The sequence below is a fragment of the Leptopilina boulardi genome, unplaced genomic scaffold (assembly GCF_019393585.1).
Source record: "Leptopilina boulardi isolate dan_hultmark-lab unplaced genomic scaffold, ZJU_Lbou_2.1 LbouV2_202, whole genome shotgun sequence".
Taxonomy (NCBI): Eukaryota; Metazoa; Arthropoda; class Insecta; order Hymenoptera; family Figitidae; genus Leptopilina; species Leptopilina boulardi.
In genome coordinates, this window is record NW_026137755.1 from 154,311 (window position 1) to 179,787 (window position 25,477).

The 25,477-nt window shown below is 26.4% G+C and overlaps 3 protein-coding genes across 3 annotated transcripts in view; all 3 read left to right on the forward strand.

Moving 5' to 3' along the window:
• The window catches only part of LOC127278463 (two pore potassium channel protein sup-9), a 66,930-nt gene extending 49,024 nt beyond the window's left edge, over positions 1-17,906 (forward strand). Inside the window, exons 2-7 of the mRNA XM_051300197.1 lie at positions 10,794-10,909; positions 11,648-12,116; positions 12,619-12,774; positions 13,511-13,686; positions 13,763-14,092; positions 14,210-17,906. Coding sequence (XP_051156154.1) covers positions 11,990-12,116; positions 12,619-12,774; positions 13,511-13,686; positions 13,763-14,092; positions 14,210-14,518 — 1,098 coding nt within the window. The 5' untranslated portion in view covers positions 10,794-10,909; positions 11,648-11,989 and the 3' untranslated portion in view covers positions 14,519-17,906. The remainder of the gene's footprint in view (positions 1-10,793; positions 10,910-11,647; positions 12,117-12,618; positions 12,775-13,510; positions 13,687-13,762; positions 14,093-14,209) is intronic.
• On the forward strand, positions 47-3,910 carry LOC127278447 (uncharacterized; the record flags this gene model as incomplete). Its single annotated transcript, XM_051300180.1, has 12 exons — positions 47-131; positions 342-455; positions 533-866; positions 926-1,016; positions 1,099-1,209; positions 1,273-1,428; positions 1,840-2,446; positions 2,517-2,853; positions 2,929-3,028; positions 3,107-3,217; positions 3,301-3,456; positions 3,553-3,910. Coding segments are annotated over 12 exons (2,268 nt in total), but the record flags the coding sequence as incomplete, so codon positions are not given.
• Positions 17,907-20,678: 2,772 nt separating the features above from the next.
• Positions 20,679-24,473, forward strand: LOC127278255 (caspase-1-like). The gene is made up of 4 exons (XM_051299869.1): positions 20,679-20,897; positions 21,447-21,706; positions 21,827-22,132; positions 23,416-24,473. Exons 1-4 carry the CDS (start codon positions 20,815-20,817, stop codon positions 23,670-23,672), a joined length of 906 nt encoding a protein of 301 aa, XP_051155826.1. The 5' UTR covers positions 20,679-20,814; the 3' UTR covers positions 23,673-24,473.
• Positions 24,474-25,477: the final 1,004 nt, after the last annotated feature.

The window sequence follows — 25,477 nt, forward strand, 5'->3', positions numbered from 1 at the left end:
TTCCAGTCTTACAAAAAAAAAAAAAAAAAAAAATATGGGTTTAAAAAAAAGTGTAAACTATAATTTTGATTTTGCCATACAATACAATCGTTGGAGTATGCAATTATGTGGATTATGGCCAATTGATGATCGTTTTTCAAAAATACGTTTCTATTTAACACTAATAATTATTATTTCATTAGCAATACCAGTGACAATACAATGTTTTTATTTAAAAAATTTTTTCAAAGAAATCGAAACAATTCTAATAAGCATAAATCTAATATCAACAATTATTAAAATGTTATTCATTAATGCTTCAAAGGAAAAACTTACATTAATTGTAGATAATATGATTATAGATTGGAATGAAACTTCATTATCTGAAGAATCAAAAATTGTCATGATTTCAAATTTAAAACGTGCAAAAACACTCTCTGCTGTTTGTACAATATCAATATATGGTGTTTTAATCAGTAAGTAGGAGTTTAAAAAATTAATGATTAATGATTAATGAAATATTTCGCAAATAAAATTTTGCATATTTCTTCAGTTTTTTCAATTAGACCACTAATGAAATGGGGTGATAAATTTTCACAACAATTATTTCCCTGTGATGCATATTATCCATATAATGCTACAAAATCACCAAACTATGAATTAACATACTTGTCGCAAATTATTTTCTTCTATTGGACCGTAACTGCAGCAACGGCTATTAATACATTTTTAACTGCAATAGTTTTTCATTTATGTGGACAATTACAAGTGATTGGTTTGAATGTTAAATATATTGCAAGTTCAAGGAATATTCTTCATTTTCGATCAATCATTCGTGATTGCAAATGCTTGCATTGCATTGTGGAACGACATTTGAATCTAATACGGTATAAAAATAAAAGTTAAAAAAAAAACTTATATTTTAAGCCAACATTCTTTTTTTCAGAAATTCAGAATTCATTGAAAGCTCATTTAATATTATGATTTTAATGGAAGTTGTAATCACTGTTATGAGCCTTTGTATTCAAGGCTATGCTGTACTTGTAGTAAATATATTGTTTCGATTCTTAATATTTCTTGACAATTATTTTTTTGCTAAAGCTAAATTATTAATTTAAGGTTTCACCAGCTGCTCATATTTCTGAAACATTCATTAATATTGCCTATTTTTTTGCTCCAACATTTTTGATATTTTTATATGCCTACATTGGCGAAAATGTGATTGATCGAGTAGGTTTTCTATATTATTATCGATATCATAAAAATAAAATAATAATTTTATAATTTCTTTAGAGTATAGCAATTAGTGATCAAGTTTATGACATAAATTGGCAAGATTGCAATCCGAATGTAGTTCGATCATTGATAATGATTATTATTCGTTCTCAAAGGCCATTGATAATCACGGCAGGAAAATTTTTTCCCATGTCACTTCATGCTTTTAAGAAAGTAAATATTAATCATTAAGTATTAAAAAAAAATTTTTTTTGTTTCTAATTTATTTGTTTTTGATTCAGATTTTAATATCGGCCTTATCATACGCAACTGTACTTCAAGCATCAAGTCGCAATCATTGAAAATAAATATCAAAAAAAAGATTAGTTCAAAGATTTTGAAAATGCATTTTTATTTCCATAATGGTCATTAGCGTATTTGTCTTTTCGTTAATATTTCAAGCCAAGGGTTTTTAATGACATCCGTATTGACATAATATCTTTTCATTTTATGAATAATTTAAATACTCATTACACTTCTGCCGAATTTTATTACGAAATAATTTCAGACTCATTAAATCTTTATCACTTACTCGAACCAAACGTATTCTAAAGTGTTTTGTTTTTAATCATGCCACGGCAAAAGGGAACAAAGTACAATTTTGATTTTGCGGCACAACTAAATCGTTGGAAAAGAATTATTGCATCGCAAAAAGAAATAAAATCCAATTTTCATTTTACAACACAATTTAATCGACATAAAAGAAATAATCTATCGCAAAAAGAAATAAAATCTAATTTTGCTGCACAAATTAATCGTTGGAGAAGAAATATATTAACGCAAGAGGAAAGAAAATATAATTTTGATTTTGCTGTACAACTAAATCGTTGGAGTATGCGATTATGTGGATTATGGCCAATTGATGATCGTTTTTCAAAATTACGATTCTATATTACATTGATTATTATTTTATGCACTTGTTTGCCAATAATAGTGAAATGTTTATTAGTGAAAGATTTTTTTAAAGAAGTTGAAACTATTTTCATGGGCATCAATTTTACATTCACATTTGTTAGAGTGATATTTGTGAGAATGGCAAAACCAAAACTTGTTTCTCTATTACAAGATATGATTGTCGATTGGAATGATATTCCATCAAAAAAAGAATTGAAATATGTAATGATAGAAAATTTAAAACGAGCGAGATTTCTTAATGCATTATGTATGGCTTTAATGTACAGTCCCTATATTCGTAAGTAATTATTAAAATTATTGAAAATTAAATTAAATCCGTAAGTAATAATTAATAAATTTAATTACAGTTTTTATAATTAGACCACTAATGGGATGGGGTATGGAATTTTCACAAAAATCTTTACCACTACCAGTGTACTATCCTTTTGATATTCAAAAATCACCAAACTATGAACTAGCTTATTTGTTGCAAATATTTTTAACCGGCTACACCGTCACTATTGTAATTGGAATCAATAATTTTTTAACTATCATAGTTTTTCATTTGTGTGGACAATTACAAGTGGTTGCATTGAATGTCAAACAGATTATGAATACAAGAAATGTTTCTCATATTAGAACAATGATTCGTCAAGAATGCAAATGCTTACGTTGTACCGTTGAACGACATCTAAAACTAATCAGGTATAGCAATTGTTAAAATAATTTTTTTTATACTCTACTTTAATTAAAATATTAATAATAATTTTTCTAAAATAGAGACTCAGAAGTCCTTGAAAGCTCATTTAACATTATGTTCTTAATGGAATTCGTAATATCTATTATCAGTCTTTGTTTCGTGGGTTTTTCAGTTCTTGTGGTAAATATTTAACAATAGATTCATATTTAGAAAAAAATCAATTATCTTTTAATATAAAAATTATTTTTATCACGCAAGGTTTCACCAGTTGCTGATATTTCTGGAACTTGCATCAAAAGTGTCTACTTTTTTGCTGCAACTGTTTTGATTTTTTTATACAATTATATTGGCGAAAATGTTATTAATCGAGTAAGTTGATATTTTACCAGTTATATCTAGTTTCATATTTATTTTATAATAATTTTGTATAAATTTTATTTTTTTTTCTAAAGAGTATGGCCATTGGAGATAAAGTTTATGATATAGATTGGTACAATTGTAATCCAAAATTAATACGATCATTGATGTTGATTATAATTCGATCGCAAAAGCCATTGAAACTCACGGCAGGAAAATTTTTTCCCATGTCACTTTTTACATTTAAAAGCGTAAGATATAAAGTAACATTTTTTTTAACTATTAATAATATTGAAATTAATACGCAAATTCATCTTTTAATTTAAATTTGAGTTTTTTTAATACAGATTTTCATGTCAGCCTTGTCGTATGCAACTGTTCTTCAAGCAATATATCGTAATCGTCATCATTAACTTTTTACGAAAAAAATTCAAGTTTCTGGTTTTGAGAACTATATAACTGTATAACTGGAATTTAGATTTTTAATCGAAATTGTCAATCATGTTCTTATATATATATAATTCTTGTTTTTTGCTAAAAAAACAAATTAATTAAAATTTTCTGAAATGATATTGTTAATGTCAAGCGCAGATTTGAACACTGACCGAGAGATCGTTAATGCAATTACATTAAATTTTTAATGTTCATGTGGACTAATTGACTAATGCGTATTTATTAATATTGCCTTTTGTGAATAATTGAAAATATCATTGTACTTGTACTATATACAATATTGAGAAAATGATAAAATGCTCATTACATAATTATTATCAGTTTCGTGAATATTAGCTTTTTGACTTGAGAAATGTATATAAAGCATAAGTAATTTAGGTTCCAGAAGATCTTTTTTTAGTAATTAATTTTGTTTAGAAATTAATGTTTTTATGTTGTAATAAATACATGTTGTAATATAAATAAAAATTTCATAAAAAATTACTCAATTTTTAAATTTGCTTTAACGTTTAATGAATTGCATTTGCGAACAGTAAAAATACGGTTCTACAACAATACATTGTAAATGATACTCTATATATACTGCATTTTATGACATTGGAAAAAAAATGTTCCTATATCTATACATGTGCAGAATAAAAAAAAAGCACCACGCCAGAAATCGAGACATATATGGGAGATTATATGGGGGTCAGTTGTATTTTATGTCACTCTTTGAAAATGTTACGAGCCAGATATTGATTGCACATCATGTTATATAAGGGGTCAATTCGAAATTAAAAACATTATAAGAAATTTAAGAATTGATCCTCTAAAAAAATATACATTACTAAAAATTCTCAATTTTAGAGTATATTTTACCGACGTGAACGTATATTAGATAAGTAAGAACCATATAATAGCTAACCACTCGAGCTGTCTTAACCCATAAAATGAATCCAGTTGACCGATGACTAATAGTCGTTTTTCCATGAGCACAAAAAAGCACTTTGCGCACTTGGAACAAATATGTCAAACGAAGTCAAAAAATTTTCTTTAAAAATGACAATATTTAATCAAAAATTGAATATTCTCAATATTTAAAAATACAAGATTCTTAAAATTTTAATCAGTGACTCACTTTTTGCTTTTGAATTAGTTAAATTTTACTAATTAATACTAAAAAAAATTTTACTATAGAATTAATAAAATTCTAATTCAAAAGCAAAAAGCACACTAATTCAAATTAGTTAAAATTTTTACTAATTCTTTAGAGAGTAATAAGAATAAAAGATGGATTATATTCTTAAATTTAGAATCTAGTTTTTTAGTGCAAAAAATAGAATTATATAAAAAGTTTTCCTTTTTTTACATTGTTTCACTATATATAATAAAGAATACGAGTAAATGCAGAAAAAAGATTTATCAGCTTGAAGCACTTAGTGAAAAAAAACGCGACGGGTTTTGAATTTCATTTTGGTTGTGTATGTGTGCATGTAAAAAGTTCTTGTCGATTTTAGCAAAACTACCACATTTACAATTTGCAGTTGTATATTATTCGTTGTCCCTTTTGGAATGATGGATGACCGAGGAGGAAGAATGAAAACTCACTTTTGATTTATCACTGCAGGTTATATATATATAATATAACGTGACGAGTTGAATCAACGGATCATTTTTCGATTCTTGTACTCTATTTTTATTTATAGTTTTTAGCAATAAAAAAATCAGATTTAACCATTAAAAATTAAAAATAATTTTAAAAAAAACTACTTTCTTAATAAAAATTTGTCACATACATAAAACAATGTTTCAGTTTCTTTCATTATGACGCAATTTTTTTTAAAGTATTAAAAAAAGTTTTCCTCTCTTTATTGAGAGGAATAAAAACTTTTTTCTAAATGTGATATTTTTGCTTTGAAAATGAAAGATAAAGTTTGGTACCTGCAATTTTTATTTTACCGGTCATTTTCTATCGTATCTGGGTTCAATCGCTGGTACGTGATGGTCCAAAAGTGAGATTTACTGCAACCAATAGATAAAGGTTTGGCAATCATAACCAAAGGAAAAGAGGGAGGGCGATGATCTACTGACGCTTTGGGAGCCACAGAACAGGCGCTTTGTCACTATTATATAACTGCGCAGTTAAGGGAAAACCGAAACAAATATAAGTTATAGGTTTATAATTTTGAGAAGAAAAAAATCAATTTTCAAAATTATATTATAGAGGATTTTAGAAGACTTTTCCCCTCAAAAAAACTATATATATACAACACAATAGCGTATGGTGGAGAATTTAGTCGCATGCAATTCACTCTTTGAAGAGAAAATAGAAAGAAATAGAATAGGTAATATACGTGAATGGAATATTGCAACTTGGTGCGCACTGAAAGTAAAATTGAATTTCCGTAAATGCAACGATTATATGAGATGAAAATTATTGTTTGTCGTTAAAGACCAAGAAAAAACAATTTTATAACAAAAGAGAAGTAAAAACAGGCATTTTTATTCTGCAGACAATAAATCTAAAAGAGCTTGTAAATATATATTAGATTTTTGAGAGGATGGAAGAAAAATGAAAGCAATTTTTGCAGTCACTACATTGTGATTGTAATTTCTTTTTTTTTTTCTTTCTTTCTCATATTAATTAAATTATTTCTGCATACATTTCTTCAAAAAAAAGAAATGTAATATTTCTAACTTTACTAAAAAATATTCTATGTTTAAAAAAAAAATAAATTTAGCTTTTCATATAGTTTTAAATCTTAAAAAATAGGTTTTTTTAGAACAGCAGTAAAAAAAGATAATATTGAGTAAAACTTGAGTTAAATTCAAGCAGATAATTTGTAACAATGGGGAAGTTTACGTTCTTGACAATAAAGTGCAAGTGTCATCGTCTCTGACTGGATTTTATATGCCGCACACTATTATTATATATATGTAACGTTTTGTAACTTAGTTTTGTTCTGTGGCCAAAAGTTATGCCAGTGAACGGCTACTTTGAACGTAAATCTCAACCGGAAGTACATTTCGTATTTTACTGCCGCGCCGATAAGTTCAAGTACCTTCAAATCGAGTCGCAATATCATTTACATAAGTCGCTTTATATAAATCTTAAATTAAATCGTTATTTCTGAAAGTACTTTTAATCGAAATTGGGCTTAAAATATTTTTTTTAAATAAAGAAATCTTATTTTAAGACCAATTTTGACTGAAATTATTTACAATTCAAATATCGACTAAAAAATATTGAATATAATTTTAAGGTAAAAAAAATAGCGAACACTATAAGTTTTAAGCCGTTTTTAAATGATTTTTTGTTTCGAATCTACAGTAATAGTAAATTATTATTCTACTAAATAATGAGCGAAAAATCAATACCAATCACAATTCACAATGCAGGAAGAGAGAGACTCTAAAAGTGACTATAAACTGTAACGTGCAATTTCCTTGTGTTTGAAGTACAATATTGAATTAAAGTTTGGCGACTGTTGAGATCAGTTTATTCAAAGGCCTACTAGAGAGAGAGAAAGAGAAAGAGAGAGAATCAACGAGAGAAATACAAGACTTTTGGCACAATGCATCATAGCTATATAGAGATGAAAGTGTGGTCTCAACAACTCCAGACACCCAACCCTCTCCTTTATTTCCTGGGACCATCGTCGACTCATTATTTCGAGATAACAAGCAGCCATTTTCCACCATTGTTGCATCCTTTGCCGCATGCCTCGTCGGTGTTAATAGCAAATGATATTGCCTTGCTCTTAGCACCATTCAATATTATCGGTTTATTATATTTGCCTGATTGTTTCAACTATATATAAGGAGTCACTGTTCTTGATGGAAACTTATTAACCTCTCAAAATTAACTCTAACAATTGTCTTCAAAACTACAATTTATATAGAAGCCGAATAAGTTCCGTTTCTGAACGTACTATTTAAAAAATTTTCCTAAACAAAACCTGAATGAAGGGCTTTTTGCTATTATTCATTATATATTGAATAAAAAAAGTCTATTTTTTGTAAGGAAAATGTATTTAAAAAAAAGAAATCGTTTTGTTATTATTTATATATGTAGTGAAAAAATATAAACCAGTATAACTGAGATGAAAGGGTACGAAGAGCATAAATTTCCAGATCCATATACAGGAGAAACTGTGGCTTGGACTTTCACGTGTGCTGTCATATACACGAAAGCTATATACGAGTGCATTACCGGCTTGTCTATTTAATGAGAGTTTTGAGTGAATAACTTATAGCACCTGAACCAAGAAATGAATACTTCAGTATAACACGAATACACCTATATATGTGTAATATATATATTTTTTTAAATTTATATTTAAATATTTATAATTAACAGTATAACCATATATCACGTATTTTAATTTTTTTTGTATTCTTAAATTTAGTATCTTTTACTTTTAAAATTGTTTGATGAGACTAGAATAGAATATAGTGTTACAATTCAATTGTACTATTTTGGTTTGAAACCGCGTAAAACATTTTCTCAGTTGTATCAACGACTATATATATACAATCCTGATACAAAGTGGAAAGATGCAATATATGTTCCAAGAGAGAGGGAATGGGAGAGAAATATTTCCTCTCTCAAAAGCAACACAGCAAGTCGATATACAGACAGACTTGTACTACTCACAATAAGTAGTAACAGACGTTTCAGGTCAGACTGACAATTTAAGTAGATATATATTTTGTATATAGCTTGCAGTTAGGAATGTCTTTTTGCCTCGTAAAAATTGTATAAATATAAGTACATGTATATTCAAAATACAATTATTTTTGAAAACTTGGGTAATTTTAGAATATACTAAATTTAAGAGTAAACTGCAACAAAACATAGTTTATTTTTAGATTTAGAATTTTTTTAACTGCATTTTTGTGTATTGCTTATGAACCTTCTTTTTAATTAGAAAAAAGTTTCTTACATAAAATGAAATAATTTGTACGTTAAAAAATATATATATATTGTATGTCTCTTTTAATCCTATGAGTAACGACTGACATTCCGTGTGTATATATATAGAATACAGACAAAATGTCTTTATTATGGTTTCAAAATGTTCTATATATGCGTCTGAGTACTTTGCGGTTCCAAGTGAACCGTTTCGCCGCTCAACTAAACTAGATTTTACTGCAATATAAAATAAACGTAAAGCAACAAATTCCCCACAGTATTGACAATTTACTTTTCAGTTAGCTTTTGAAACACCAAATAAATTTTGTAATTGTTCATTTTACTCTTTTATTTTTAAAATTAACTACATTACGGAAGACAATGGACTACTGTATAGTACAGCATAAGAAAATATATTCTAAATCTGATGCAGTTTATTCTTAAATTTAATATACGAAATTAATATGGGAATTTGCAAATAACTGTTATTTCTTGAGCAAAACTTATCCCGTTCAATATTAATCATATATCATTTAAAGCAACGTTATTTCAAACCGTTTTAATTACTTTTTGATAGGATCTAAAGCCGTTGACAAACGGTCAATATAGATCTTATTCTTGTGTTGTTTTGTTTATATTATTTATTATTCATCTTTAATATAAAACAAACCTTTTTTTCGAAGCCACTTCATTTTTTTATATATTCTCTTGCCCGTAGTCATCTGAAACAGAAAGAAAAATGTATAAGTTATAAATGATATCACTTATAATTTATTTACAATTTTGATATATTTTTTAATACAATTTATTAATATGACGTCTGTTTGTCTAAGAGACTTTCCTATATTCCCTTTCAAACAAAGTGATGTAAATTTTTAACAGTTTTTTTGACAAAAAAAAATTTATCCCAACTTTCTTATTATTTTCTCATGTTTTTTAGCTGAAGAAATAAGTTGTGCGAGTCACGTTTCACCTCTAAATTATATACATAATTTTGTAATACATGAAAATATTATATAGAGGGGAGGAATAGAGGGAAACCACGAAAAGAATTTGCGTTGGTTCTTTCGAGATTCTCAGACGCTTAATATTCTCGTTATTGGGGAATGATGATTTTTTTTCTTGGGATGAAAAAAAAGAAAAGAAGAAAAAAAGACAGAAAGGTAAAAAAAAGAAAAATAGCAAACTCATGAGAATTCAAAGCAGGGACAAAAAAGACTTGCGCGATTTTTATCACTCGCGCTTGAAATTTAACGATTAAACGCGGTTAACCAGAAAGATGCGAATTACGGCAAAAACTTTTTGAATTTGTCGATCCAAACTAAATCGCGATTTCACATTATTTGCAAAAAAAATGTTCGTTCACTTTTAATGCATTTTTTTATTATGCACAAGCTTATTTTAGGGATGAATTTAATAAAAAAATTATATATGAAATCTATATCAGTTTTACAGAACATTTTCTCAGCTTAATTTTCACATTTTTTAAATATTTTTTATCGATATATAAATTTATATCAATTTCAAGTATGCAAATTGTTTGCTCAAGGTGAATACATATTAAAAGTTTTGCGATTGACTAGCGAATACTTTTTTCCTATTCCCAAAAGAGGAAGTTGTATGTTATTCAAAGGATTATCAGAATTGTTTAGGAAACAAAATGGAAATAGTGATATATGTATATATATATATATATATATATATATATATATATATATATATATATATATATATATATATATATATATGTTCGCGAGCTTTATAAATGAATTATTCATATCACATACGTGACACAGAAAATCCGTACAATATATAGTAAAATTTATGATAAGCAGTCATTGATTCGATGATGACAGTGTATACAAGATACACATACTATATATATTTACTATTTATTAGTCAATGTTTTCTGTCCATATTTTTACTTCATTTACAATATGTGGCAGTAAACATTTACATATGTAAATAATATGCAAATATTTATTGTCATTTATATATATCAACAAGTTTCTTTCGTAGAGTTGAAAAAAAGTATTCTGAATTTAAGAATTAATAATTATAATATTTTAATTGTTTTTTAAATTCAGTGAATGCTATATATGTACTCTTGAAATAAGAATAAATTCTTTGCATTTAAAAATGTTTTTAATGTTCTGATAATTTTAAAAAAATTATTAAAAATTTACATTTCCGCACGTAAAATGGACTTATATATAAAAATGTCATTTAATTTTTCAGTCAAAATTGAAAACGAATGCTGTTAAGCCGAGGAATGGAGGGGTCGTGGCAGAGGGAGCAGCGAAAGCACTGCCATATTCTGCTCAACCCTTTGTCAAACACAAAACAAGCTGCATGTAAGAATTTTTTTTTTGCTTTCTAAAATTAAATATTACGTCTCATTGATTAAATATTACTAAAAAATATGTACTTAAATATTGATAAGAAGAATAATTATTACCCACACAAAACAAAAAATTTTTGTATTAAAATTTTAATTTAGCAGAATTTTATAAGGTAGAATTTAAATTAATGTTGTACAATTAATTGAAAAAAATTTTAATGTCGATAATAATTTCATTTTTTTGTGTTTCTTCTTAAATACAATCGACATTATTTCTCACCTATTCTAATAGATACAGAGCTACAGTAAACCAACTTTTCTAATTAAGAAAATGTAAATTTAATCATTCTAAAGTTATTTCGAATTGCGCATCAATATAATCTTATCACGTTACTATTCTCTTTTGTGTTTCACTTCAGACATTAGAATAATATTGTCTCGAAGTATACTTATTTCCGTTAATTAATGTATATATTGTTAAGAATTTCAACTCCCATTTGAACTTCAATAAAGTAATGCATTTTTTAAGAGTAGAAAATATGTTAATTACAGGATAACTAAAAGACGAAATTAGGTCACAGAATTCGTGAGACTAGGTCGCGAATTCCGCGAAATTAAATCACGGAATTCGTGAAACTAGTTCACGGATTCCGCGAAATTAGATCACGGATTTTTTTTTTTTGAAACTTGTTAGATATAGTCAAGTAAAATTTTAACAAATTATTAAAAATGATGAAAATTTTCATTTCAGATGAACGAAAGCGGCATAACGGAAGACCTGCTCGCAAAGACGACGCTTTAAAAAAAAGAAGTCGCAAGCCGGGGCTGTAGCGATTGGACGGAGTGAATGTGTGCGTGTTTGTGTGTAAGAGTATGTGTGTGTGAGAGATAGAGAGAGTGTGTGTTTGTATGTGTGAGGGAGAAAGAGGGCACCTTCCTTGTTCGAAAGTGGAAAGGGGTTTATAATTAATAAAAAAAAAGAAGAAATAGAAAAAGAAGGTGTCATGGGCCCGGCACCCTCTTTTGTCATCAATTAAGAAATGCAAGTAGTTAGGGCTGAGGCCCAGCTAGTGAGCATGTGGCTCACTAGAGAATGAAGAAGCAAAACGTCCGGACCCTATCGTTGATCGTCTGTACGTTCACCTACCTCCTCGTTGGCGCTGCAATCTTTGACGTCCTCGAATCCGAAACAGAAAAACGACGCAAGGAAGCTTTAGATGGTAGATTTTTTTTTAATCTGATAGCCCATTAAATAGAAAACTATCCATAATTGTTTTAAAATATTTTTCGATTTTTTAATAATATTTTTGGGGTTTTTTTTTTAAATAACTTTTTTCATTTTGAAATTCAATGAATATTTATATTTGTTTTATAGATGTATATTATAATCCCTTTTCGAAATAATTTCATTATATAAACATTAACAATATTGGAAATGGGTAAAATGGATAAATTGATAATTAAAATTTCTACAAGCCAAACATATATACAATATCGAAGGTTCTTCTGATGCATGTGAAATGCTACTCGACACATAAAATATTTAGTATAAATTTCGGTCAAGTGAGAAAATTTACAGGTAGAATTAATTCCCATTTTCATTATCCTTCTATAAAATAATTTCTCAAATAATTGAATATAGATATTCAGATTCATTGAATTTAAATGGAAAATTGTAATGTAGTTTTCATTTTTTAATGTTTTTTTTTGTTCTTCTTTCAGCCATTGAAAGAATGGTTATTAATAAATACAACATAAGCGAAGTGGACTACAAGATTATGGAAACCGTGGTGTTGAAATATGAACCACACAAGGCCGGTAAGCAGTGGAAGTTCGCCGGTGCGTTTTATTATGCAACCACGGTGCTCACCACTATCGGTAAGTGAATAAACAAAAAAAAAGTTTTATCCACTTACATAAAGTTTATTATTACTGCCTCCTTTTACAATATATATTTTCAAATTTTTAATCTTTTTGGATATAAAATAACAAAAATCGATGCTAATTAAATACATAGGTATTGAGCTCTCTATTCAGCAAGCTTTTGTTATCTTCTCAAAAACAGAACTGAAAGTATGTGTCTCACTTGGCTTTAGTCCCGACTTTTCTAGCCGAGTTCAACATTTTTCAAAGAGAAAGAGAAAGAGAGCTCAAATCGTAACCCAGGACTTCCGGCAATATCTCGAGATTTATGTGTTTCATTCGCTTCTGAATTCAGTCCAACTAACTTTTTTCCTTACTTCCGTAACAATACTTAGAAAGCATGTAGTAAATTGAGTTTTCAAAAAAAAATCAGCTCAAAAACTAAAAGAAATTTATAATTTTTAAAAACTTTTTTCTCTATAAGGTAGAGTGGGCTGATTTCAGTTTTCTGAGAAATGAATTACTAACTTTACCAAACTCTTAATATGATCCACTGTTGCCCACTCTCATCTGTTTCAATTAAATATAGCAGTGTTTTTTTTAAACTATTAAAAAATGTGAAAAATTCTACTTCGCTAGAAATATATTATTTTTTACACACAAAAAAAAATTTACGACGTCTTTTATATAATATGTAGCTATAGTTTCATCGATAACAAAGAAGCTCGTTAAGATCGATTTATTCCTACAGGTTATGGACACTCGACACCAAATACTATAAGGGGAAAGCTCTTTACCATGTTTTATGCGATCGTCGGTATACCATTGGGCCTTGTGATGTTCCAAAGCATAGGAGAACGGGTGAATAAATTCTCATCCGTTGTGATACGAAATGTTAAACGACTTCTTAACTGCAGGAACGTTCAGGTGAATTTTTTTTATTTACCAATGAAAATAGAAGTAAAATAAGAATGGAGATTAATTAATTGTTTTTATTTTTAAGGCCTCGGAAATAAATCTTATTTGTGTGGTGACAACACTTTCGATCCTAACCATCGCAGGCGGAGCTGCCGCTTTCTCTAGATACGAGGGCTGGTCCTACTTTGATTCTGTCTACTATTGCTTCATTACATTGACAACAATCGGTTTTGGTGACATGGTAGCCTTACAGAAAAATAGGGCTCTCGAAGAAAAGCCCGAATATGTCATGTTCGCTTTGATCTTTATCCTCTTTGGACTTGCCATCGTGGCTGCCTCTTTGAATCTTCTCGTTCTACGATTTGTAACGATGAACACAGAGGATGAAAAAAGAGATGAAGCTGAAGCTCTGCAGGTAATTCAACAACTTAAAGATATTTTGACTCAGAGTGATGAAATTTGGCACATTAAGATCTTTGTATGAAAAATTTAAATACAGTAAATTTTAATAATAATAATAATTTATTGACAGGCTGCGCAGGGTGCGGTGCGACTGGAAGGCGACGTGATAACAGCGAATGGCTCGATATTATCGGGTCAGTTGGGTAACCAGGGTGACACTATCTCTCTGGACGATGACGGGGCGTCGGTTTGTAGTTGTCGATGCAGTGGTTTTTACAAGAAACGACGACGATTACCACGCTTTACAGTGCGTCGGTCGCCTGGCAAAATATCACATTTGCTACCGATGCAACAACTTCCGGCTATGAACCTTCGGCCTCCGCCTTTAACGCCACTCTTGCAGCTACCACCAATGTATCAACATCGGGCCAGCATCTAACGAATATCCAATCGTTCTTTGTGTTGCCAAATAAATAACAATTTCAATAATAATAATTAAGGTACCAATTTGCGACGAGCTTGTTGTAATTCTTACGTATATACGTATAAATATATTAACGAAAAAAAACAAGAAAATTGCAAGAACAAAAATCAATGGAAATGTGCGACCAGTCAATGAGGCACTATAATGAAATTTTCGATTATGTTAACAGAAAAAATTGTTTACTAAAGTCGAATCAAATTATATATTCAATTTTTATTTTTCAAACCTACGAAAACTTTTTCTTTTTATTAAATTTCAATTAAAAGAAAAAAGATTCTTTTGTTTCTCTATTCGGAGGAAAAAGATTCAAACTATTGGAAAGATTTCAAGAAGCCATGAATTTCATTTTGTTCAACTTTATACACCTACAAAGAATTATATCTAACTTTCAAAACTTTATTTTATTTCCGGAATTTAACGATCTACTTTTGATTTGTTACACTTTTCACTGTTTTTTTCCTTCAAACTTTTGAATCAACAAATTTAGATATAAAAACCACTTTATTAAACAAAACAAAAAATTAATCAGCTTAATACTTTTTTTTTATTGAAATAAAATTTGATTTTTAACTTCAAAGTCGATTAAAGAAAAAGTTTTTGCCGAAGAAGAAAAAGTTTTCGAATTGTTTCTTTTTCTAATTATTGAATAAAAAAATTTATGTGTCTTTCAAAATAAGATCTGGCACTCAATGGATGTAAATATATACAATATTCACAAAAAAGAAGAAGAAAAAAATAAACGCAAATTTCATTCTATATCCGTGCACAATTTTTGATACTCAATTTGCTCAAAATATTGAACGAAACAATATATATGCTATACGTTATTACAAATTTCATGAAAGAAAAGGAAAAAAAAAACAAAATTTATTTTCTAAATTATAAAAAAAAATTCATTTTTCAATAGTCTCTCTCTTACTATATCCAAAAAAGTTCAAAAAAATAAATTGTTTATTTTATAAATAAAAAAAAACAAACATTTCAACGTCAATTTCGCGACTGAGTCCAGAGGGAAATTCGATTTTCTCGCGAAAAAAAGAACGTATCTTTCAAATAAATGGTACGACTATCGACAGAAAAAAAAAAAAAATTGACGACCAGTCGTGCCTCGCCAAAAAAATAAGTTCGCATAATATTCAATCTATTTAGAAGCGGGAAAATAGTTTCATTTTTTCTTTATTGATTCAACGAAACTAAAAATAGTTTTTCCCCTCTTTTTTTGTATTTTAGTTTAATACAATTTTTTTTTTCTTGAGTTAAAATTTGAATCGCCTCACTCCAAAACATATTTCCAAAATAAGAACAAAAAAAAAAAAAGAAATACTCTTCTTATAAGTGAGTAAGAATTACTAATATAGATATATTTAGAAATGGATTAAAACACAGAGTGATCAATTGTCTTCTATCTTATAGAAATAAGAAAAAAAAATTATACAAGAAAATTACAAAGAAAATAGAAAACAAAATATATATAAGAAAATAACTATTGCGATTTCTTGAAAATCAACATGTCTTATTGAGAATTGTGTACAAAAAAAAAAAGTTGTACAAGTGACCATTGTGTTTAGTGACACAAAATGAAATAAATGAAGAGATAAAGATATTTAAAGAAAGAAAAATAGGAAATAACGTCACACTATATGCCAAAAAAAAACAACTTTTTCATCAGAGACATTTTACAATTTGTATATATGAACTATAGATATTAAAAATTGTACGATTAGTAATATATAACTCAAAAAACTTTTGACTTATGTGTATAAAACGTAATTTAGAGATATATATATATTATATAAAAAAAGTGAATTTTGTAACAATCTTATACAACAAGTATTGTTGTCTTTTCAAATTATCTAAAAATAGTACCAAAATATTTTAATTAAAAAAAAATAATTTAAAAATTAAATGCATAAGTGATTTGAAAGTTTAGTTATAAAAAAAATTAATAATTTACTGGAAAAAAAATAGTGACACGAATTAATCGCAACCTTATTTGTTGAATTTTATTGTTACAAAACATGTTGAATGTGTGAAATGCGAGGACACTGACTTCCATTCTCAAATTTTCCAATTTCTACACTTAAAAAAAAAATAACAATTTCATCGTTTACAGATCATAGCAAAAAATACTTTTTAAACGAAAAACTCGTATTTATATATTATAGTTACAGTAGATCCTCGCGAAGCTATCGCGTTATCAAAACTAATTCATTGACATAAAAAAAAGTTTTTGAAAAAATTTATCATTTCTATAAATATTTTTCAACTAATCTTGTATTTAATCAAATTATATTGAGATGTAACATTTTTTTTTTATACATTTTTAATATATTTTTGAACATTTTTAATTGAAGGGAAAAAATAATTGAATATTGAAATGTTTTGATAACGCGGTCATTTCAGCGACAATAAAAAAAAAAAAAGAAAAAAGTTTTTTGGGATCGCTCTGTGAAAATCAGCTTTAGTCGCTTTTTCCTATAAACCACATTAAATCCATTCCAATTATATGGCATTAGTTTCAAGCCTCACTTTCAAAACTGATACCTAAAACTCTCTTTATAAGTGCAAGAAAACAAGATACTTGCCAGATCTTCATTACCCCAATTAACGGAAAAAAAAAGAAAATCCTTTGTAATATAGTAGGATAGATATAATAAATTATTATTGTACGATACCGCCAATTATAAACTAATGCGATTGCGTCTCTGTGAGATTTAAACAAATTAGTATTAATTTAAGAATTTTTTTTTTTTTTTTATTTGATGAATGTAGTCCTGATGAACTTGGTATGAATTATTGTAAAATTAAGTAATTGATATAAAAATAATTAAATTTATTTGCTGAAGTTATCAAAAAAAAAAAAATAAATTTCATCTTCTGAATTATAAATAAATTGCAATTATATTTACGTATAAAGAAAAAACTGCATGAGTATAAATGGCCATAATGTTGAGTCCGATTGCGCAATATATAAATATATTTATTGTAATAAGCTTTAAAATGCTATATAATTGAATGTAAACGACATTGCGAATAAAATCACCGCGCGCACATTGCAGGAATTTTGTTATATTCACTGTATAATATTTGTAATATAGCGTATCCCTAAAGTAACAAAAAGAAAAAAGAAAAAGAAAAAAAAAGAAGAGTCCAAACTTTTTTGTGCCGGAATGTCAGAATATTCTGACAAAAAAAAGGGGAGGGGGGAAATTATGTATAATTGGATTGCCTTTAATTCTTAAAATGCTAATAATTGTCCAAATAGAATATTATATTTGCGAAACACCTTATAAAACTGGTGAATTAATTCCTCATATAGAAGAAAAGAAAAAAAAAAACAAAAGTGTACGCTTTTGAAAAGCAATCGCAAAGTAGAATTTACCTCTTTTATTCCAATATTGTTGGTTGATGTTTTATTGTTCAGCTGACTAATATCAACAATTTTAATATCAGAATGTCGCAGTTGCAAACGGTATAAAATACAACAAAAAAAAAAGAAAAACGTTTAAATTTATAAAACATTTAAGTCATCAACGATTTTTCGACCAACGCTTCGTGTCAAAAAAGAAAAAAAAAAAAATTCAAGAAAGTGAAAAAAAAGTAGGTTTACAAAATTTTTTCAATCGTAGATTGGCAGTCAAAATCGAAGACGCGCAAAATTGGAAATTATCATTAATTCTTTGCTTTTATCATCAACATACATTACTATTAAAAAAAAGCAAATTAAAATAATTATTTACATCAAAATATAATTATAAATTATTATTTTTTTTTGTTTTTAAATTTATTAAAATTGTTATTAAATTTTTATTTCAAAAAATTATTCATTAATTGTAAAAATCATTCTTCACATTATACCATAAAAAAAAATGATAAGAAGAAAATTAAATTTACATTTCCTGGAAAAAAATAGAGAATCATCTCTATAATTAAAGACCAATTTTGCACGATCTATAAAACATATACCGTAAGAAAAAAAAAAATAACGTCGATTAGGTACACGTGCATTCGCAGATATTTAAACTTCCCGCATTTTTAACTTTATATTATAGTAAATAACAGAGTCGGTAATAATATATAAATGAATAACTTATACAATTATTAATAATAATAATATTTATAATAGTTGTAAATTAACTTCCGAGTGGTTGAGAAAAGGGGGTAGGGGAGGGGTATTAGAAGAAGGGGTGGGTCAGAGATATTTAAAAAAAAAAAAAAAGAAAGAAAAGACAACAATTTTGCTATTATTGTTATAGCCTAAGTGTGATGAACAGTCACAAATTAAGAAAAAAAAAATTAACTAATTGACTAATTAATTAAGTTACATTTGAGCATCGAAGTTATTATACGCAGTTATTAATATCTTTGAAACTTATTTTCATGTCTCTTAAATAAATATATATATATATAATTCAATTAAATTCTATAGAGAGTAAAAAAAACATTGGTCGAAAGAAACGAGTCATTATTGTTATTCGAAAAAAATAAATAAATTTTTTTTAAAAAAAAGCGTATAATAAATCTTTTACAGAAAAAGTGTGGAACAAAAGCGGTAACTGCATAATTATTGGAAGTCATTATATACATATATATATTATGTCCTACGAGTTTCTTGAAATAATTTTTTTCCAAAAAAAAAAACAAATAAGTTTCCTACTCGGATTTGGGATTTGATAATAGTAAAGAAAAATTTAATTTTCTATTTATTTCGGCGAGGGAAAATTTTGTTCATGAATGTTTATAAAATATATAGATTGATATTACACATATCTGTTGATTTCAACAACAGTGATAAAAGGAATTTTTCCCCTAAATAAGTCAATGATATTAAATATTTCAATAACTTATAAGATTTGGAACAAATTCTCTGTGTGTGAAAAAATTTCCTTCTTATGCAAAAATTGTCATTTAATTATTTTATTAATTAAAAAAAAAAAAAATATTATTCATGCACACAAATATTATTTACATTAATTATTTTTTTTAGTAATATTTTAAATAATAATAAATATGCAAAAACAATTGAAAATATACAATGTGACAATTTTCGTAAAAAGAAGAAATTTAGTTTTTTATTTAAAAAAAAAAATTTGTTTCCCAAATCCGCCTGCAATTAATATCGACAAAAAAAAATATGAAATCATGTGTATACCAATTTTCAATTGAAAATTATTGCGTGGTAATTTGTAAATTATGTACTAATGAACTTCCTGATTATACGCTGGTATTATTATAATACATGTGTTCTGCCACAATAAAGCAGTTTTTTAAACTAATATGGAATTTCATTTTAATTTTCTCATAAAATTCTTTATTATTTAATTGAGGTTAGAAAAATATAAAATTACAAAAATTAATAAAATTAATAACAAATATTATTATTTAATATTTTTATAAATCTTACCTTATACATTTTACCCTCAGATAACTAGTTATAAACCCTCCAGACTTCGATTGTTGAAATGCAATTAGTAAACATTTTTTCCTTTACTTGCTATTCCTTTTACCCCTTTTACTTTTGGCGGCTTTCGCCGTTATGGTCAAAGTCAATAGAAAAAATGTTCTACCATAGAATTTTAAATTTGTCCAAGCGCACACATTTATGCGCATAATGGCGGGAACTTACAAAATTAATAGATTCATCAGGGATGGGCAGACAGTGCACGAAATGTGAGCATATCAAAATAAATTTCCCATTTTGGTAGAGTTAATTGTAAAGTGCTCTATAATTTTTGTTTACTCCTTTTGTTAGATTATGTTTTTTTATTTTTTTTTTGTTTTTTTTTGCGTCAACCGCAATAATATTACCCCCACTTTATTAGTACTTGAATTTACCGTCAGAATGCGTTGCGTCCGACTTCACATGTCAGTGTTGCCAATGGTAAAGGTTTTATATCAGAAATCAAGATTCTGATTAATATTTCTTATTTGAAAATTAAAATTACAAAATTAGAAAAACTAAAAAATATAATGAATTTTGGTAAATTAATTTATTGAAATTTTCTATTTTTAAAAAACTCATTTGTGGATAAAATTTAAATTATTTTTCTGGATAAAATAATATGTTTTGTATGACGCATCACGTGATCGATCGCCAGTTATTCGCGCATGCGCCATTTATTCTATGTAGAAGCAATTTGTGATTGTTGTGTTGTGAATCAAAACGAATAAAAAAGAAAAAAAAAACCCAGTTACTCGCGTGCATTGAACGCAAATCAATTCTATTTCTAAGAAAATAAAGTGAGAAAAAAATGGCTTCAGTGTCACAAGAAGAAAATGATAATCTGCCAGTGAATAACAGTGATATTGGCGATGCATTTGGCTATGGAAGCAGGTAAGGTTAAAAAATATAAGTTTCTTTTTTTATATCCTACATCCATATTGCTGTTGCCATGCATTATGTGTATAGAAAGTCCTTACAAATATATAAAACTTCAAGGACTAAATTGTTATTCTAAAATTTGCTTTTTCCTTGGAACAATTCGAGTTTTTTTTTTGTACGTTATGTTATATTACATGGCAAAGTAGCTTATGGCACAAGTGTCTATTGTTTACGTGCTTATTGATTTTTCTCCGAAGACAATGGAAATATGCTCTGGAGAGTTTATTTCATCAAATAAATAACACTATTGGGAAATTTATATAAGATAAACGGATGATTCTTACATTTTTCTGAAACTATTGTTTCTTTTTTAATATTTTCAATTTAAAAAAAATTTTAATATAAATTTTATTCCTCGTAATATTTTTTCAATATTTTCTTATTTTAAAATTTTATTTTATTTATTTAGAGAAAATAAATGAATAAATTTTTGTAAAAATTAATGTTTTATCAATATTTTCTCTTTGTAATATAATTAATTTTTTTTTTGTTTTTATTTAGAAATGCAGTGTCTCCTCTTCCAGGACCTCTTCGTTTGGCACCAACCGAGCGTTATGCGACCCATTATAATATGAGTCATGTAAAACGAGGAGTAGCGTTAATTTTTAACCACGAATTCTTTAATGTAAGCCATTTAAGACAACGTTGTGGCACAAATGTTGATTGTGAAAATTTCGTTAATACACTACGTAATCTTGGCTTTGAAGTAAATGATTTTCACAATTTGGCACATCGTGATATTATAAAGAATTTAGAAAGAGGTGAATTTTATTTATTTTTTTCAATCTACGTAAATTAAAATAATTAATAAAAAAAAAGAAAAATGAATTAATTTAATTGACATTTAAAAATTGTTTTTCTTTTGTTATTTTTGTAATTAGTCGCAGAAATGGATCATTCAAATCATGATTGCGTGCTCGTCGCTGTACTATCACATGGCGAATTGGGTTTACTTTATGCCCATGACACACCATATAAAGCTGATTCAATTTGGATGCATTTTACTGCTGACAAATGTCCTTCATTGTCTGGTAAGCCAAAATTATTTTTCATTCAAGCTTGTCAGGGTGACAAACTCGACGGTGGAATAACACTTAAAGAACGAACCGAAACCGATGGAATGCCTCACAATACATTCCGTATTCCAAGTCATGCTGATTTTTTGATTGCTTATTCCACAATTCCAGGTAAATAATAATATTAATAATAATAATAATAATAAAAATAATAAATACTTTATTAATCATTTTCTTTTGTTTCCTGTAAATTAGGATTTAACTCGGAATAAAATTATAATTGGTCCGGTTAAATTGATTTAGTAGTTTTATTTTTTTAAAAATATTTTTTGCATTTAAAAATATGCGACAGGGCTCAGAGTATATTACTTTTTTTTCACTGCTTTCAAATTACAACAAAAATACAAATTATTTCGATTTTTATAGTGTAAAATGCGACTAATTAAAAAAAATAAAAAATAATTCAAGTAGCATTTTTCTATTTAAAATTGAAAGAAAAGTAGTTTCGTTTGTTTTATTGAATAGATGAAAATAATTTCAATTTATTATTAGAAGATAATTTCAATTATATCATTAAATAGTTTGAAAATAATTTTAATTGCTTTAATAATTAAAGAAAATTTCGATTATTTTATTGAATAAACGAAAATAATTTTAATAGTTGACGATAATTTCAATTATTTTATTAAACAGATAATAATTAGATTAATTTGCATAAATTTGACTGAAAAAAATTTTGAAGACAAAAAGGAACGGTAAATTTTTTTAAAAATATTTCTATTACTGAATCCATGTTGAAAATATTATTTAATTATTATTATTAAACAAAATAATTAATAGCAATAGTTAATAATGAATATTTGATAATAATAATAATAATAATAAAACACTGAAGTAAAATTTATTTGATTTAAATACTCGATTACTTGACTATTATCAAATATTTACTTAAACCAATAATTTCTGTATTTGAAACAAATACTATTTAATTGACTCAAATAAATTTTTTTTCAGTGTAACAATAATAATATTAAATAATAATAATAATAATAATAATAATAATAAAAATATTTATTAAGAATTAAAAATATAGACATTTGTTTATATATAATGAAATGTGACTAAAGTTACATTTTTGCGACTTAAAGTTGATCCTGGACCTGTGTGCAAAAACATTTATTTATTTTTTTTGCTTAGTTCAAATTGACTTATATTTAATGTTTATTTATTTATATTTACTTATATATGCTTATTCAAATATTTTTTGTTTATTATTTATTTTCATAGCTTTTTCTTTTAAGCATTTTGTGTGTAATTAATTAATTTTTTTTTTCATTCAGTCTAAAAACATTTCGATAGAATTTGTTGGAAAGGGCACATGCCTTATTTATATATATATATATATATATATATATATATATATATGCAAATAAATAAACATTATTTTTTTGAAGGATTCTATTCCTGGAGAAATACAACTCGCGGCTCTTGGTTTATGCAAGCATTATGCACGGAATTCCGTGAAAATGGAAATCGTTATGATCTTTTGACATTATTAACATTTGTCTGTCAACGTGTTGCTCTTGATTATGAATCAAATACACCAGACAATGCTAGTATGCATCAACAAAAACAAATTCCATGCATTACATCAATGCTCACTCGATTGGTGAAATTTCCACAAAAACCAACAAATGGAATTTCTTCATAAAATATTAATGATAATTGATCACAATTTTTATTTTGTTTAAAAAAAACAAAAACAAAATTAATTAATTAAAATTTTACAAAAAATGTTTTCTCAAATTTCCCAGTGGCATGAAAATAATATTGGTATTTTTATTTGAAAGAAAAAAAAAATGGTAATCTTTTATTTATAATTTTCAAAATATCATTCATTATTTTAGAAGTTTTCTTTCATAAAAAGAAAACAATTTTTTTTTTTTGCAATAAATATCTAAATGTGAAAGTAAAAGTTGTATTTCAACTTATAAAATTATAAAACTATAAACTTTAAACCTTTAAGGTTGAAAATATTATAAAAGTTTACCAATGTCTTTCATCTTCATTAAAGGAAGAATAAAAATGTTTGAAGATAAAAAAAAAAGAAGTAGAGTGAAGATTTAAAATTTGCAAAAATCTTCTCTAGAAATATACCGAATTATTTCACGCTTCAATGTCTGTATTGCCATAAAATTTAAATAATTATTATACAATTATATATTTATATTATATATATAAATATATATATATAAATTTTAGAAACATTTTTATTAGTCGTAATTGCAATTGATATTTCGTCATTAAATTGAAAATCTTAAAATATATGATCAAAGAGTAGAGAATTGAATCTTTGAGAAAAAAAATATTCTTCATCTTCGTAAATTTAAATTTAAAAGTAAAATAAAATAGTGCAATTATAATGTCAATTTTACGTAATACTCGTAAATTGTGATTTTCTTAAATGGTACAGTAATAATTTTTTTTACTTTTTTTGTATACAACTTTCTTTTTCTTATTATCTCGAATTTTTGCATTTATAACTTTTGTACAACGATTGCATTTAGTAACATTTATTATTTTGTATAAGAGTTAAAAAAAATATCTACTTAAATGTTTTGCTCAGAATAAAGCTAAGTGGTGCTTTATAACGTTTTAAGTTAATTAATTTTTTTTTTATATTAGATAATTGAGAGGTACTACAGTAAGAGTTGAAAAGAAAATAGTGAAATAAAAAGTTCCAGTATTTTCAATTATTTTAATGTAAAAAAATACTGGAAATTATTTTCACATTAAATGTCAATCTCAAGAAATAGTCTTCTTGGCGAATCTTCTAAATAGGGTTTTTTTTTTATATATACTATATTGTGTAAAAATACAAGATCTCATTTAAAAAAAAAAATTTTGATAAAAATGTTTACACTTTTGCTATAAAAAGTTTACAATGGCATATTTTTGCGATTGCCATAAGGCTCTTTAAAAAAGAAAAAAAAAAAAACTAGACGTAGAATTTGAATGTGATGGAAAATACATTTTTTAGATGAATATATTTAGGGTCTAAAAACATCAAAGCGAAGTCGTGATCTTTTTTATGAAAAAAAAAAAAATAAATGTATTTTAGCTCGACGTAGTACTTTTTACAGATTCCAAATAAATACTCGTTGTATAAAAAAAAAAAAATAAAAAAAAATGGTTCTTATTCTATAGTAACCCAGTTTAAAAATTTGAAAATTTTCAAATACGCTTGATTTAATTATTCTTATTGAAAAAAATCAAAATTTAAAATATAGTACCTAATGTTGGAAAAGTAGTTGTCATCAATTATCATGCGAGTCACTTAATCAAGTAGTTCCCAGTATATTTAATAGATGTCAGTGACTGTTATTACTGAAAAGTGCTGCCATCTGGTGTCAAGTACAAACAACAAAATTTTTTTTATTTATTTATAATTAATACAATTATAAATAAAATAAAAAAATTAATTAATAATTTTATTATTATTATTTATTATATAGC

Excerpts from the sequence above, each read along its gene's own strand:
- LOC127278255 (XM_051299869.1), top strand. The coding sequence starts at position 20,815 with ATGGCTTCAGTGTCACAAGAAGAAAATGATAATCTGCCAGTGAATAAC. Across the intron at positions 21,707-21,826 it reads TATAAAGAATTTAGAAAGAG|TCGCAGAAATGGATCATTCA; the intron begins GTGAATTTTATT and ends TTTTGTAATTAG. Across the intron at positions 22,133-23,415 it reads TGCTTATTCCACAATTCCAG|GATTCTATTCCTGGAGAAAT; the intron begins GTAAATAATAAT and ends ATTTTTTTGAAG.